At 44.2% G+C, this 17,098-nt stretch overlaps 1 protein-coding gene across 1 annotated transcript in view; it reads left to right on the top strand.

Annotated features, from left to right (window-relative positions):
- Positions 1-10,185: 10,185 nt before the first annotated feature.
- Positions 10,186-17,098, top strand: part of RCL1 (RNA terminal phosphate cyclase like 1) — a 77,674-nt gene continuing 70,761 nt past the window's right edge. Inside the window, exon 1 of the mRNA XM_055428280.2 lies at positions 10,186-10,501. Within this exon, the coding sequence (XP_055284255.1) occupies positions 10,366-10,501 (136 nt within the window). The 5' untranslated portion in view covers positions 10,186-10,365. The remainder of the gene's footprint in view (positions 10,502-17,098) is intronic.

Raw genomic sequence — 17,098 nt, 5'->3', positions numbered from 1 at the left:
TAGCCAGACTTATTAGAGTTCAGAGTTCCAAAGACATGAGATGAGAGAGGCAGACAGACAGTGACAGGCAGACAAAGTTTTTGTTCTGGTTCTGCCATTTATTAGTGGTGTCACTTTAAGCATTTATTCTCTCTGATCCTCAGTTCTCAAATATTAAAAACCAAAACTTATATTGGAGTTGCTGAGAAGAAGACCCTTAGGCAAAAATTTGAGTGAAAGTAGTTTATTTGGAAGTTAATCCCAGGAAATATCAGAAGGGAGCTGGGAAGATTACAAGGAAGCCAGTAAAAGGTACTTAAGCAAGTAACCCCTTAGGCAATGGAAGTGTAAAACCTCTGGGGAACCCTGAGGACCCACTGTAGAACTTATGTCTCAGAACTAGCATATCAACTCAAATCAGCAATTGGGTGAGGACTGGGCGGAGGTGGAGAGTGAGGGGGTGGGGTGGGGAGTGGGAGGTGGCTGAGGGAGAATTAATTCCCAGCACTTTTGCCCTGTTAAGTTCCACAGGTGAGAAAAACCCTCAGACAAAGAGATATAGGTGCTGTTGGAGGAAAATTAAGCAGGTTTGCACTGAAAATAGTAATAGCTGAAGGGTTATGAGCACGGCACCAACAGGGGTTGATATAAAGGATATTAGTTGTTTTTTTAAGGTCGTTGAATAACTAAAATGAGATAATACACAAAACATCTTCTACTGGTGTGATGGTTCCAGTTTTTGCTTTGGGATCCTCCACATCAGGATTCAAGGGAGGCATTCAGAGGTCCTGGAACTTTGAATACTGTCAACTTCCTAAAAGTAAGTCTCAGCAAATGACATTAATGTATATGGATTACCACTTCCCTCAATGAACTTCATGGCTGATCATGTTAAACTCTGCATTGTTGTTTTTGTTCAGTAGCTAAGTTGGTTCTGACTCTTTGTGACCCCATGGACTGTAGTAGGTCAGGCTTCCTTATCTCTCACTTCCATGTCCCTCTCATGGAGTCTGCTCAAACGTATGTCAAGTGAGTCGGTGATGCTATCCAATCATCTCATCCACTGTTGCCTCCTTCTCCTGCCTTCAATCTTTCCCAGCATCAGGGTCTTTTCCACTGAGTTGGCTTTTCGCATCAGGTGGCCAGAGTGTTGGAGCTTCAGCTTCAGTATCAGTCCTTCCAATGAATATTCAGGGTTGATTTCCTTTAGGACTGACTGGTTTGATTTCCTTGCAGTCCAAGGGACTCACAAGAGTCTTTTCCAGCACCATAATTCAAAACCATCACTTCTTCAGTGCTCAGTTTTCCTTATGGTCCAACTCTCACATCTGTACATGACTACTGGAAAAACCATAGCTTTGACTATAATAGGGATCTTTGTTAGCAAAACGATGTCTCTGCTTTTTAATGTTTTCTAGGTTTATCATAGCATTCCTTCCAAGGAGCAAGCATCTTTAACTTCATTGCTGCAGTCACTGTCTGCAGTGATTTTGAAGCCCAAGAAGATAAAACTTGTTACTGTTTCCACTTTTTCCCCTTCTATTTGCCATGAAGTAATGAGACTGGATGGCATCACCGACTCTGTGGACATGAGTTTGAGTGAACTCCGGGAGTTGGTGATGGACAGGGAGGCCTGGCGTGCTGTGATTCATGGGGTCACGGAGAGTCGGACACGACTGAGCGACTGAACTGAACTGAACTGATGAGACTGTATCCCATGATTTTCTTTTTTGAATGCTGAGTTTTAAGCCAGCTTTTTCACTGTCCTCTTTCACCCTCATCAAGAAACTTTTTATTTCCTCTTTGCTTTCTGCTATTAGAGTGGTATCATCTGCATATGTTAGGTTGTTGGTGTTTCTCCTGGCAGTCTTGATTCCAGCTTGTGATTCATCCAATCTGGCATTTTGCACAGAAATGTAACGTAATATGCACAGAAGTTAAATAAGCAGGGTGACAATTAACAGTCTTGATTTATTCCTTTCTTAATTTTGAAACAGTTCATTGTTTCATGTCTGGTTCTAACTGCTGCTTCTTGAATTGCATACAGATTTCTCTGGAGACAGGTAAAATGGTCTGGTATTCCCATCTCTTTAAAAATTTTCCACAGTTTGTTGTGATCCACACAATCAAAGGATTTAGCATAGTCAATAAAGCAAAGTAGATGTTTTTCTGGAATTCCCTTGCTTTATCCATGACTGAATGAATGTTGGCAATTTGATCACTGGTCCCTCTGCTTTTCTAAATCCAGCTTGTATATCTGGAAGTTCTCAGTTCACATACTGCTGAAGTCTAGCTTGAAGGATTTTGAGCATTACCTTGCTAGCATGTGAAATAAGTGCAAATTGTGTGGTAGTTTGAACATTCTTTGGCATTGCCTTCTTTGGGATTGAAATAAAACTGAACTTTTCCAGTCCTGTGGCCACTGCTGAGTTTTCCAAATTTGCTGGCATATTGCGTGTAGTACTTTAATAGCATCATCTTTTAAGATTTGTAATAGCTCAGCTGGAATTCCTCACCTCCACTAGCTTTGTTCATAGTAATGCTTCCTAAGACCCACTTGACACACTCCAGGATGTCTGGCTCTAGGTGAGTGGCCACACCATCATGGTTATCTGGGTCATTAAGACCTTTTTCATACAGTTCTTCTGTGTATTCTTGCTACTGCTTCTTAATCTCTTCTCCTTCAGTTAGCTCCTTATGGTTTCTGTGCTTTATAATGCCCATCACTGCATGAAACATTCCCTTGGTATCTCCAATTTTCTTGAAGAGAGCTCTAGTCTTTCTCATTCTATTGTTTTCCTCTGTTTCTTTGCATTGTTCATTTAAAAGTCTTTCTGTTTGCTATGCTCTGGAACTTCACATTCGGTTGGGTATACATTTCCCTTTTTCTGTTGCCTTTCAGATCTCTTCTTTTCCTGGCTATTTGTAAAGCTTTTGCCATCAGACAACCACTTTGCATCTTGCATTTCTTTTTCTTTGGGATGGTTTGGTCACTGCCTCATATACAATGTTATGAACCTCTGTCCATAGTTCTTCAGGCACTCTGTCTACCAGTTCTAACCCCTTGATTCTGTTTGTCACCTCCACTGTATAATCATAAGGGATTTGATTTAGGTCATACATGAATGTGCTAGTGGTTTTCCCTACTTTCTTCATTTTAAGTCTGAATTTTCCAACAGGGAATTCATGATCTGAGCCACAGTCAGCTCTTGATCTTGTTTTTGCTGACTATATACAGCTTCTCCATCTTCAGCTGCAAAGAATATAATCAATCTGATTTCAGTGTTGACCATCTGGTGATGTCCATATGTAGAACCGTCTCTTGTGTTGTTTGAAGAGGGTGTTTCCTCTGACCAGTGTGTTCTCTTGACAAAACTCTGTTAGCCTTTGCTCTGCTTCATTTTGTACTCCAAGGGTAAACTTCCCTGTTATTCCAGATATCTCTTAGCTTCCTACTTTTACAATCTAACCCCCTATGATGAAAAGGACATCTTTTTTGGTGTTAGTTCTAGAAGGTCTTGTAGGTCTTCATAGACTCTGCAGATGACCATTATATCTACTACTGTGGGCAAAAATCCCTTAGAAGAAATGGAGTAGCCCTTATGGTCAACAGAAGAGTCTAAAATGCAGTCTCAAAAATGACAGAATGATCTTTGTTCATTTCCAAGGCAAACCATTCAATATCACAGTAATCCAAGTCTATGCCCCAACCAGTAATGCTGAAGAAGCTGAAGTTGAATGGTTCCATGAAGACCTGCAAGACCTTCTAGAACTAGCACCAAAAAAAAGATATCCTTTTCATCATAGGGGACTGGAATGCAAAAGTAGGAAGTCAAGAGATACCTGGAATAACAGGCAAATTTGGCCTTGGAGTACAAAATGAAGCGGGGCAAAGGCTAACAGAGTTTTGCCAAGAGAATGCACTGGTCATAGCAAACACCTTCTTCGAACAAGAGATGACTTTACACATGGACATCACCAGATGGTCAATACCGAAATCAGATTGATTATATTCTTGCAGCCAAAGATGGAGAAGCTGCATACAGTCAGTAAAAACAAGATCAAGAGCTGACTGTGGCTCAGATCATGAACTCCTTATTGCAAAGTGAAAGTGAAAGTCGCTCAGTTGTGTCCAACTCTTTGTGAGCCCATTGACTATACATTCCACAGAATTCTCCAGGCCAGAATACTGGAATGGGTCAGGAAGCAACAGTTAGAACTGGACATGGAACAACAGACTGGTTCCAAATAGGAAAAGGAGTACGTCAAGGTTGTATATTGTCACCCTGCTTATTTAACTTCTATGCAGAGTACATCATGAGAAACGTTGGGCTGGAAGAAACACAAGCTGGAATCAAGATTGCTGGGAGAAATATCAATAACCTCAGCTATGCAGATGACACCACCCTATGGCAGAAAGTGAAGAGGAACACAAAAACCTCTTGATGAAAATGAAAGAGGAGAGTGAAAAAGTTGGCTTGAAGCTTAACATTCAGAAAACTAAGATCGTGGCATCTGGTCCCATCACTTCATGGGAAATAGATGGGGAAACAGTGGAAAGAGTGGCTGACTTTATTTTTCTGGGCTCCAAAATCACTGCAGATGGTGATTGCAACCATGAAATTAAAAGACGCTTACTCCTTGGAAGGAAAGTTATGACCAACCTAGACAGCATATTAAAAAGCAGAGACCTTACTTTGCAAACCAAGGTCCATCTAGTCAAGGCTATGGTTTTTCCAGTGGTCATGTATGGATGTGAGAGTTGGACTGTGAAGAAAGCTGAGCGCCAAAGAATTGATGCTTTTGAACTGTGGTGTTGGAGAAGACTCTTGAGAGTCCCTTGGACTGCAAGGAGATCCAACCAGTTCATCCTAAAGGAGATCAATCCTGGGTGTTCATTGGAAGGACTGATGCTAAAGCTGAAACTCCAACACTTTGGCCACCTGATGCTAAGAGTTGACTCACTGGGAAAGAGTCTGATGCTGGGAGGGATTGAGGGCAGGAGGAGTAGGGGATGATAGAGAATGAGGTGGCTGGATGGCATCACCGACTCGATGGAGGTGGGTTTGAGTGAACTCCAGGAGTTGGTGATGGACAGGGAGGCCTGGCGTGCTGTGATTCATGGGATCGCAAAGAGTCAGATATGACTAAGCGACTGAACTGAACTGAACCTTTCCTTTTTCCAGGGGATCTTCCCAACCCAGGGATCAAACCCAGGTCTCCCACATTGCAGGCGGAGTCTTTACCAGCTGAGCCACAAGGGAAAGCTCCTACTGCCAAATTCAGACTGAAATTAAAGAATGTAGGGAAAATCACTAGACCATTCAGGTATGACCTAAATCAAATCCCTTATGATTATACAGTGGAAGTGACAAATAGATTCCAGGGATTAGATCTGACAGATTGCCTGAAGAACTACGGATAGAGGTTTGAGACATTGTACAGGAGGCAGTGAACAAGACCATCCCCAAGAAAAGAAATACGAAAAGGCAAAATGGTTGTCTGAGGAGGCGTTACAAATAGTTGAGAAAAGAACAGAGGCTAAAGGCAAAGGAGAAAAGGAAAGATATACTCATTTGAATGCAAAGTTCCAAAGAATAGCAGAAGAGATAAGAAAGCCTTCCTCAGTGAGCAACACAAAGAAAAGGAGGAAAAAAATAGAATGGAAAAGACTAGAGATCTCTTCAAGAAAATTAGAGATACCAAGGGAACATTTTATGCAAAGATGGACACAATAAAGGACAGAAATTGTAAGGACCTAACAGAAGCAGAAGATATTAAGAAATGGTGGCAAGAATACACAGAAGAAGTATACAAAAATGATTTTCATGACCCAGATAACCGCGACGGTAAGATCACTTACCTAGAGCCAGACATCCTGGAATGTAAAGTCTAGTGGGCCTTAGGAAGCATCATTATGAAGAAAGCTAGTGGAGGTGATGGAATTCCAGCTGAGCTATCTCACATCCTAAAAGATGATGCTTTGAAAGTGATACACTCAAGATGCCAGCAAATTTGGAAAACTCAGCAGTGGCCACAGACCTGGAAAATGTCAGTTTTTATTTCAATCCCAAAGGAGGACAATGCCAAAGAATGTTCAAACTACCACTGTTGGACTCATCTCACATGCTAGTAGAGTAATGCTCAAAATTCTCCAATCCAGGCTTCAACAGTATGTAAACTGTATACTTTCAGATGTTCAAGATGAATTTAGAAAAGGCAGAGGAACCAGAGATTAAATTGCCAACATTCATTCAGTCATGGAGAAAGAAAAAGAATCCCAGAAACACATCCACTTCTGCTTTATTGATTATGCCAAAGCCTTTGATTGTGTGAAGTGAAAGTTACTCAGTTGTGTCTGACTCTTTGTGACCCCATGGACTATATAGTCCATGGAATACTCCAAGCCAGAATACTGGAGTGGGTAGCCTTTCCCTTCTCCAGGGGATCTTTCCAACACAGGGAGTGAACCCAGGTCTCCTGCATTGCAGGCAGATTCTTTACTAGCTGAGCCACAAGGGATGCCCAAGGATACTGGAGTGGGTAGCCTATCCCTTCTCCAGCAGATATTCCCAACCCAGGAATCGATCCAGGGTCTCCTGCATTAGAGGCGGATTCTTTACCAACTGCTCTGTCAGGGAAGTAGATCACAGTAAACTGTGGAAAATTCTTCAAGAGATGCGAATATCAGACCACCTTACCTGCCTCCTGAGAAATCTGTATGTTGTCAAGAAGCAACAGTTAGAACTGGACATGGAACAACAGACAGGTAAAGTAGTATGTCAAGGCTGCATATTGTCACCCTGCTTCTTTAAGTTATATGCAGAGTACATCGTGCGAAGTGCTGGGCTGGATGAAGCACAAGTTGGAATCAAGGTTGCAGGGAGAAATATCAATAACCTCAGATACGCAGATGACACCACCTTTATGGCAGAAAGTGAGGAGGAACTAAAGAGCCTCTTGATGAAAGTGAAAGAGGAGAATGAAAAAAGTGGCTTAAAACTCAACATTCAAAAAACTAACATCATGGCATCCGGTCCCATTACTTCATGGCAATAGATGAGGAAACAATGGAAAGAGTGAGAGAGCTTATTTTCTTGGGCTTCAAAATCACTGCAGATGGTGATTGCAGCCATGAAATTAAAAGACAGTTGCTGCTTGGAAGAAAAGCTATGAGAAACCTAAACACCATATTAAAAAGCAGAGATATTTCTGACAAAGGTCCATCTAGTCAAAGCTATGGTTTTTCCAGTAGTCATGTATAGATGTGAGAGTTGGACTATAAAGAAAGCTGAGCAATAAAGAATTGATGCTTTTGAACTGTGGTGTTGGAGAAGACTCTGAAAAGTCTCTTGGACAGCAAGGAGATCAAACCAGTCAGTCCTAGAAGAAATCACTGCTGAATATTCATTGGAAGGACTGATGCTGAAGCTGAAACTCCAATACTTTGGTAACGTAATGCAAAGATCAGTCTTCGTTCCAATCCCAAAGAAAGGCAATGCCAAAGAATGCTCAAACTACCACACAATTGCACTCATTTCACATGCTAGTAAAGTCATGCTCAAAATTCTCCAAGCCAGGCTTCAGCAATATGTGAAGCGTAAACTTCCAGATGTTCAAGCGGGTTTTAGAAAAGGCAGAGGCACCAGAGATCAAATTACCAACATCTGCTGGATCCAGGAGAAAGCAAGAGAGTTCCAGAAAAACATCTATTTCTGCTTCATTGACTATGCCAAAGCCTTTGACTGTGTGTATCACAATAAACTGTGAAAAATTCTGAAAGAGATGGGAATCCCAGACCACCTGACCTGCCTCTTGAGAAACCTGTATGCAGGTCAGGAGCAACAGTTAGAACTGGACATGGAACAACAGACTGGTTCCAAATAGGAAAAGGAGTACGTCAAGGTTGTATATTGTCACCCTGCTTATTTAACTTCTATGCAGAGTACATCATGAGGAACACTGGGCTGGAAGAAGCACAAACTGGAATCAAGATTGCCAGGAGAAATATCAATAACCTCAGATATGCAGATGACACCACCCTTACGGCAGAAAGTGAAGAGGAACTCAAAAGCCTCTTGATGAAAGTGAAAGACGAGAGTGAAAAAATTGGTTTAAAGCTCAACATTCAGAAAACAAAGATCATGGCATCCAGTCCCATCACTTCATGGCAAATAGATGGAGAAATAGTGGAAACAGTGTCAGACTTTATTTTTTTGGGCTCCAAAATCACTGCAGATGGTGATTGCAGCCATGAAATTAAAAGACGCTTACTCCTTGGAAGGAAAGTTCTGACCAACCTAGATGGCATATTAAAAAGCAGAGACATTACTTTGCCAACAAAGTTTTATCTAGTCAAGGCTATGGTTTTTCCAGTGGTCATGTATGGATGTGAGAGTTGGACTGTGAAGAAAGCTGATTGCTGAAGAATTGATGCTTTTGAACTATGGTGTTGGAGAAGACTCTTGAGAGTCCCTTGGACTGCAAGGAGATCCAACCAGTCCATTCTAAAGGAGATCAGTCCTGGGTGTTCATTGGAAGGACTGATGCTAAAGTTGAAACTGCAATACTTTGGCCACCTCATGCGATGAGTTGACTCACTGGAAAAGACTCTGATGCTGGGAAGGATTGGGGGTGGGAGGAGAAGGCGACAACAGAGAATGAGATGGCTGGATGGCATCACCAATTCGATGGACATGAATTTGAGTGAACTCTGGGAGTTGGTGATGGACAGGGATGCCTGGCGTGCTGTGATTCATGGGGTCGCAAAGAGTCAGACACGACTGAGCGACTGAACTGAACTGAAAATCAAAGAACTGACCCACTGGAAAAGACTCTGATGCTGGGAAAGATTGAAGGCAGGAGGAGAAGGGGATGACAGAGGATGAGATGGTTGGATGGCATCACTGACTCGGTGGACATGAATCTGAGCAAGCTCAGGAATTTGGTGATGGTCAGGGAAGCCTGGCGTGCTGTAGTCCATGGAGTCACAAAGAGTCGTACTCGACTGAGGGGCTGAATTTAACACCTCTAATAGCCTATAGGAGTTCAGATCTTCCAGTGGTTCCTCATGACTCTTAACCCACATAAGGCTAGCCACCTTCTTTAATCTTACTCAAACTCTGACCCCTTCCAGAAGCCCCTCTTTCCCCATATGTTCTGGAACTCATGATCTGGTAATATTTCCCGAGAATAGCTGCAAACCAACAGTATTATGGTATTGAACTCCCAATTCTTCAAAATGGCAACCCACTCCAGTGTTCTTGCCTGGAGAATCCCAGGGACGGGGGAGCCTGGTGGGCTGCCGTCTATGGGGTCGCACAGAGTCGGACACGACTGAAGTGACTTATCAGCAGCAGTGTTATCTTCGAAGAGTTTTGAACAGAGGAGTGACATAATCCAATCTTTGCAAAGATTTTGGTGTGCAAGATTAGAAGATGACAGGAAAGAGGGAAAAGCTGTGTGTCTAAGGTATTACAGCTATCCATTTTGAGGCATGAGAGGCCGGAGGACCTGACTTGGCATCAAGCACAATGACAGTAAAGGAAGCCACTGAGGTTAAAGTGGGAAAGCTTCATGTCTAGTGAACAATGGCCTGGTATCTGAAGACTTCGTTTCCTGGGCATGGGGCTACTGCCAGTCTCGCAGTGTTGCTGGTGTTTTCCCCAAGTGTAGGGAAGGAATGACACTACCTCGCAGGGTCACAGAGGGGAGCGAGGGGATACAACTGGTTGCGTGCTCAGCACTGTGTCTGCAACAGGGTAAAGCGCGCCAATTCTGTTTTCTATTAAGAAAAAGCGGGGGGAGATTATACCATCCACATCCCAGAGATTGCCGTTAGTGGTGAGCCTAAGTATCGGGCATGCTGTCCACTCCCCTTCCCTCTAAGGGGGAAAGACCCGAAGAAACTGGCAGGGAGAGTGTGCTCCAGAGCGTCTGCTCCCAGGTCTCTCCGCAATCCACCCCCCCGCCCCAAAGCTCCTCCAGCCGAGAGCTGTTGCCGGGGCCCGGGCGCCGCCCAACTCCAGCGCAGGCCAATGGTAGCGCGGCCTGGGCACCGCCCAGGGGCAGTGACGGCCTATAATGGCGCGGGGTGGGCACCGCCCTGATTCTCCGCCGGCCAATAGCGGCGTGACCCGGTGCGGGGGACCGCCTCCAGCCGGGCGGGTAGGTGGAGAGGCGGTCACCGGCCCCGCCTCACTCCCCTCTGACCCGGTGTCTCGTCTCCCTCTCTTCCTGTTCCAAACCACGTGGACGCGCCGGGGGCTGCGGGAGGGAACCCAGGCCGCCCTTGCCGCTGTCGCCGCTACTGCCAGTACCGCGACCCCCTCGCCCATCCGAAGTCGCCTTGTCCCTGCTGCCCGCGCCTTTGCGGAGGGCGTGCACATGGCGACCCAGGCGCACTCCCTCAGCTACTCAGGCTGCAACTTCTTGCGCCAGCGTCTGGTCCTGTCCACTCTGAGCGGGCGCCCCGTCAAAATCCGAAAGATTCGGGCCAGAGACGACAACCCCGGCCTCCGAGGTAACTCCGGGGCGCGCAGCTCGCAGGGTGGGCGCAGGGTCCGCGGGGAGAACGCGCTCTTGCCCTGGGCGCCGGCAGGCAGGGAGCCTCCGGGTTCCGTGGGCGCGTGGGGGGCTCGCAGCGCGTCACCCCCACACCAGAACGCGCCTGAGGTTGTGGGGAGGCGGGGTCGCGCCCCGAGGACTGAGCTCTGGTGCGCGTGGGCTCCGCGTCTCCCAGGCGCTGGTAGTAAACAGCTACACGTTTTCCAGCATTACGTGTTGCAACATATCCCAGGCATCGCCCCCTCGTTTGTCGTGAGTCCCTCTTGCTCTCGCTGTAAACCTCTCAAAAGAGAGAAACAGTTTGTTGGACCAAAATGTGGTGAATGGGCAGATGTAAAGACGGAGAGAGATGTGGAGAGAGCGAAGTACCACTGGTTGGTTTTGTCCCCTGTCCCAAAACAGGTCTCAGAAGCAGATGTCCCCTTGGTCGCCACCGGCTGTCCCTGTCGCCATGATTTCTCGGCTGCCCTCACACATCTCCTTGCGTGTGGATTAAAGAATTTTTAAAAATTATGAGTTTGTTTTCAGCCGTGAGTGTGATTGGTTTGTGCAGGACAGAATCTTTGAGATAAATTTTTAACAGTCATGGGCCTAATTGCCTTGACATTAGTAAAGGGTTGGTGACAAGTGCTAAACTATAGGCTTCAGAGCTCTCTTTTTGCTGTACAAAGGTGAATAGGTGAAAAATAAGACCCCATTTAAACCCATATCAGGTTAACTGTCCGAATTTCAACTGGTCCCATGGAATAAGACTCATATATTTAAAAGCTGTCTGGTTATTCCGAATTGGGAAAACTTCAAGAAAAAAAGAAAACCTCTCTACATGCTGAAGGAGAAGAGGGTTTGTGGTTGGTCCTGGGAGCTTTCTGGGCCCTGTTGGTGTGTTTAATTTTGCACTGGCTCCTATACTCGGTGGCCAGCCCATTTCATCATCTGTCTGAATGCATTTTTCTGGATGTTTCTGCCTCTCTTAAAGGGTGATTGGTTGCACGTAAGGGGAAATGCCGTGTCATTGATGGAGATAGAAGGTTCGTAAGGAAAGAACCGGATGAAACCCTGTACCATGGAGAGGAACCTGGTGACAGTGAGAAAGGCTTCTGTTGGTACATGATTATTAGTGCCCTTAACTTCCTGAAGAAGTTGAGGGACCGCTAGCACGGTTTTTGCCAGGTGCTGTTCCTCTCAACAATTCTTTTGAATCTGACCCTTCGGTGAAGCAATTGCTTGATTGCTCTACTCTGGCATTCCCTGTCAACTCTCCCATTAGCCCCCTATGTTAGCCTAGAGAACTCATAGCTGCCTGGATGTAGTATGAAGACAGGGTTCTAGGAACACTGGGGATAGCATTTTTAAATAGAAGTACTTTAGCTTCCCAGGTGGCTCAGTGGTAAAGAATCTGCCTGCCAACTCAGGAGACGTGGGTTTAGTCCTTGGGTGGGGAAGATTCTCTGAAGGAGAGAATGGCAACTGACTCCAGTATTCTTGCCTGGAGAATCCCATGGACAGAGGAGCCAGGCGGGCTATAATCCATAGGGTCACGAAGAGTCAGAAGACAAGACTGAGTGACTGAGCATACATTCATACATTAGCCTGTAGACCTGGGATTTCTAATGGCAATATCGTGCCCATGAGATATAATTTAGTGATGTTTCCCTTTCTCCCTCCTGCACTGTTTGTGAGTATCTCTTCACTGCCATACACATAAATGGATCTTGGGCACTTGGCATTTTCCTGAAAAGATACCAGACTCTGGTACCTGGGGACGGTAGTACTGGTTAGCAAAAATGCTGGTATTATATGAGGAGCACTGTGTATAGCCTTCTTTGCCTTACCTTATTAATATACTAGGGGGTAAAAAGAGACCCTTAATTTAGACCTTCTTGGCTGGATTCAAGGCCTCAGAAATTCTGTAGACATGTACTTAATTTCTAAGGAGAGAACTAAGATATATGTGTATATATGCACTCATATATATATCATACCTACATATGTAAGTGTATATACATACACACATATAAATACAGGTAGCCCCTGACACATGACATGATCATAGTCAAATGAGTCTGTAGTAGCTTCAGTGGAGATGTAGCCAATGAATGTTTTATCTTTCATCTGTCCCTTTCTGACTCTTCCTGACTTAGATTCTGAGAGTCAGAAAAAACTCAACATCTCCAATAAAATTTTCAGCTCAGGTGCAAGAATTATATCTCCTGAAGGTGCTTACTTAAATATCTCCTTTGGTGTGAGCTTTGGAGGGTGGAGGTGGCATCTCTGGAATAGTCATTCATAAAAGGTTCATTGAGCCCCAGGTTGAGCACAGCTTTGTGGAGGTGTAAACATGAGAATCTCATTGCTCTGCTCTCAAGGAGCTTTCTGAGGAAGAGCTGAGAGAGTAAATATCCTGAGTAACTTGAGGTAGGAAGTTATAATGGGGCTCCGCAGAGTTATAGCAGCGGGTTGTCCAAAGGTTATGATGGAAGACTCTCTGGATCTTCTGATCTGACCGAATAGGACTGAGATGGTGGCTTCGGGAATCATTGGTGAAAGAAACAGCTTTTAAGTAAAAAAGTTCTTCATTTTCTTTATTTTGTGGAGGTATATACCCTCCAAGGTGGCACAGTGGTAAAGAATCTGCCTGCCAATGTAAGAGACGGAAGAGATGTGGGTTCTCTCCCTGGGTTGGGATGATCCCCTGGAGTAGGAAATGACAACCTACTCTAGTATTCTTGCCTGGAAAATTACATGAACAGAGAAGCATGGCAGACTACATGGGGTTGCAAAGCATCGGACATGACTGAGCACACAAAGATGATGAATAAACTCTTCATTTGTCATGGTCATGGTAGGTTGGGAGTTGAGAGCTTGGGCTCAGTTAGATCTCTGTTTGAAATAGGGTTCTGCTTTTGCTATTAGCTATTGGAGCTCCTGAGCCTCAGTTTTTTTCATCTGTAAAGTGAGGCCATTACTACAACTTCAGAGAGTCATGTGAGAATTAAATGAAATAGTGCTTGAAAGTGCACTCAGCAGAGCCTGGTGTGTAGGAAGAGGAAATATTAGCTGATTTTATTTTTTGTAACTTCTGTTCACTGGTACAGTTCCATTGTCTGGCATTCAAAATCTGTTCCTACTTCTATATGGAAAATTTTCAAATATTTAATTGTACCTTCTCTGTTTTCTATTCAGTCTAAAGGTTTCCTTTTAGGTAATGTCTTCCAAATATTTGTGTGTTATATGTATAATGTAGTGGTTCTTAGTCAGGAGCAGTTTTGCTCCCCGGGGATATTTGGCAGTGTTTGGAAACATTTTTGGTTGTCACAACTGAGAGGCTGCTCCTGGTACCTAGTGGGTGGAGTCCAGGGATGCTCCTAAACATCCTACAGTGCACTGGACAGCTCCCCACACAAAGAACTATTCTGTGCAAAATATCAGTGCTGATGTTGGAAAACCCTGCTCTGCTAGACTTAATTGGGCTTTCCAGGTGGCTCAGTGGTAAACAATCCACCTGGCAATGCAGGAGATGTGGGTTCAATCCCTGGGTAAGGAAGATCTGAAGAAGGGAATGGCAACCCACTCTAGTGTCCTTGCTTGGGAAATTCCATGAACAGAGAAGCTTGTGGGCAACATACAGTTCATGGGGTCCCAAAAGAATCGGACGCACTTAGTGACTAAACAACAGCGACAACTGAATTTAATTGTTAAGCTTTTTCTTTTCTTTGTATCCGTAATGACTGGGAATAGCAGCATGAGGTACCAAGAAAACTGCAAAAAGATTCAGAAGGGGATGAGACACAGGTCAAATTGTGATTTCAGCTATATTTGTTAATCTCTTAAACAGAGATTCCTCCTCTGAATGAGGAATTGTAAACAATGAGAAGAATTTGAATCCCAAAGAAAGAGGATCCTGGAATAATTTTTGTTAATTATGCAGCCACAATGTGCAATATTTACTTCACTTTTGAGGAACATGAACGATTATATTACCTCATTAGATTCTTTCCATCAGGGAGGAGGAAATAAATATTCTTCTGTTGCTGTTTTACTAAAGGTAAAAAAGGCAAGACATGGTTAAGTAAGATAGCTGGTGAGGTTAAATATCCAGTCAGTAACAGAGCCAGAAGCAGACGGCAGCCAGCTCCGATCGGCAAGGCCTGTTCTCCCAAATGACTGCTTGGTGGACTTGAGTCTTCCTCAGATTATAAAGCGACTGTCCAGAGTGCTTCGGTTTCTGGATTTCATGAGGGCTGTATCCTGCAGGGTTCAGTTGAATTAACATTTTCTGGGTAAAGGTGAGGTCCATATGGAAAGAATTCACAAGAATGGTGATTTTTTTTAAAAGTGGGAATACAGAAATGATGGACTTGGGTAAGAGCCATTTAGCACTTAGGACATGGGATTGCTGCTACCCATGTCCCTGAGTAGGTCACATGTTTAAGCTTTGCTGTGAAACTGGAGAGAGGAGTTATTTGGTCCTTGGGGAGTGCTGCACATGGCTTAACCAGATGAGTTTCTGAAAAAGGAGAGGTAAGTGAAATTTTAATAAAAAAATCCTTTAAAATGTGCTGAGGAAACATCCACATGGAGGTCCTTAAAGGTAAAATGTCTTTTGGCAAACTGATACATTGTTTTGGGGATAAATCTGGGTGTTCATGAATTGGATTTTGTAAAAGGATTGTAAGGGCAAATTGTTTTTATTCCCTGCTCTCAATACTTCTGACACCAGATGTGTGGGGTTTCCTTTCCGCACCAGGCAGTTGTCCAGTTCCCAGTGGACATTCACTGCTGCTGCTGCTAAGTTGCTTCAGTGGTGTCCGATTCTGTGTGACCCCAGAGACGGCAGCCCACCAGGCCCCGCAGTCCCTGGGATTCTCCAGGCAAGAACACTGGAGTGGGTTGCCATTTCCTTCTCCAATGTGTGAAAGTGAAAAGTGAAAGTGAAGTCATTCGGTTATGTCCGACTCTTCACAACCCCATGGACTGCAGCCTACCAGTCTCCATCCATGGGATTTTCCAGGCAAGAGTATTGGAGTGGGTTGCCATTGCCTTCTCCGGGACATTCACTGGGTGTGCTACAAATTTAACTCAATTGTGAACTACCTCGGTAGTGATGGCATCAATTCCCACAGGTTAAGGACTTAATCTCAAATCTCAGTCACAAGCCCAGACCATTTATACTTCGCAGCAACCAGTTTTAATTTGGGGGTTCACAAACCTTCTCCTGAAGTCTAATAATTTGCTAACATTATGTCTCATGAAGCTCAGGGAAATATTTATTTGCATCTACCAGTTTATAATAAAGGATATAAAAGATAAAGATGAGTAGTCAGATGAAGAGATACATAGGGTAGTTCCAGAAGAGTCCTGAAGTAGGGTCTTCCATCCCTGTGAAACGGTGGGGGTTTGTTATTCTCTCAGAACGTGGATTTTTTGTTTTGTTTTGTTTTAAACTAACCTGAAGTTCTCTCCTTGTTCAAGAATTTTTACCAGGGCTTGATCTCCAGGCCGACCTCCACACCACACCACCCCCGTAGAAGTCAGTAGGATTGAAAGTTCTAACTGTCTAATCTTTTGATTTTTCTAGTGACCAGCCCCATCCTGAGGCTGTCTAGGCGCTCCATCCTAAGTCACCTCAGCAGCATAAACTCAGGTGTGCTCAAAGGGGACTCTGTATGAGTAGCTTTTAAAGTACACCCCCGTCACTCTGGAACTTCCAAGGTTGTTTTTTTTTTGTTTGTTTGTTTGTTTTTGGAGCTCTGTGCTGGGAACAAAGACTAACTATATTTCTTCTTATACCACAGGATGTACCTATACTTTATTTCAGTATGGTCTGGGACTCAAAGTTGTTGATAGATAACTGGAATCAGGGGAGGCCTGGCCACTATACTAATGATAAGCGTAGATTTCGTATTCCTACCAGTAGTGAAGGAATGATTTAGTTTCTCTACATTCTTGCCAGCATTTGGTGTTGTCACTATTTTTAACTGTAGCCATTCTGATTAATGTGTAGTTCTGTCTTGTAGGTTAATTTGCACATTCCTAGATAGCATATTAAAAAGCAGAGACATTACTTTGCCAACCAAGGTCTGTCTAGTCAAGGCTATAGTTTTTCCCGTGGTTATGTATGGATGTGAGAGTTGGACTGTGAAGAAAGCTGATCGCCGAAGGATTGATGCTTTTGAACTGTGGTGCTGGAGAAGACTCTTGAGAGTCCCTTGGACTGCAAGGAGATCCAACCAGTCCATTCTAAAGGAGATCAGCCCTGGGTGTTCATTGGAAGGACTGATGCTAAAGCTGAAACTCCAATACTTTGGCCACCTCATATGATGAGTTGACTCACTGGAAAGGACTCTGATGCTGGGAAGGATTGGGGGCAGGAGGAGAAGGGGACGACAGAGAATGAGATGGCTGGATGGCATCACTGACTTGATGGACATGAGTTTGAGTGAACTCCGGGAGTTGGTGATGGACAGGGAGGCCTGGCGTGCTGTGATTCATGGGGTCACAAAGAGTCGGACACGACTGAGCGACTGAACTGAACTGAATGGCTAATGATATT

Source organism: Moschus berezovskii, chromosome 7 (assembly GCF_049115385.1).
Source record: "Moschus berezovskii isolate FMDL1 chromosome 7, NW_MosBer_1.0, whole genome shotgun sequence".
NCBI lineage: Eukaryota > Metazoa > Chordata > Mammalia > Artiodactyla > Moschidae > Moschus > Moschus berezovskii.
Note: the sequence above shows the minus strand (reverse complement) of the source record. Positions and strands in the feature narration are given on the sequence as shown.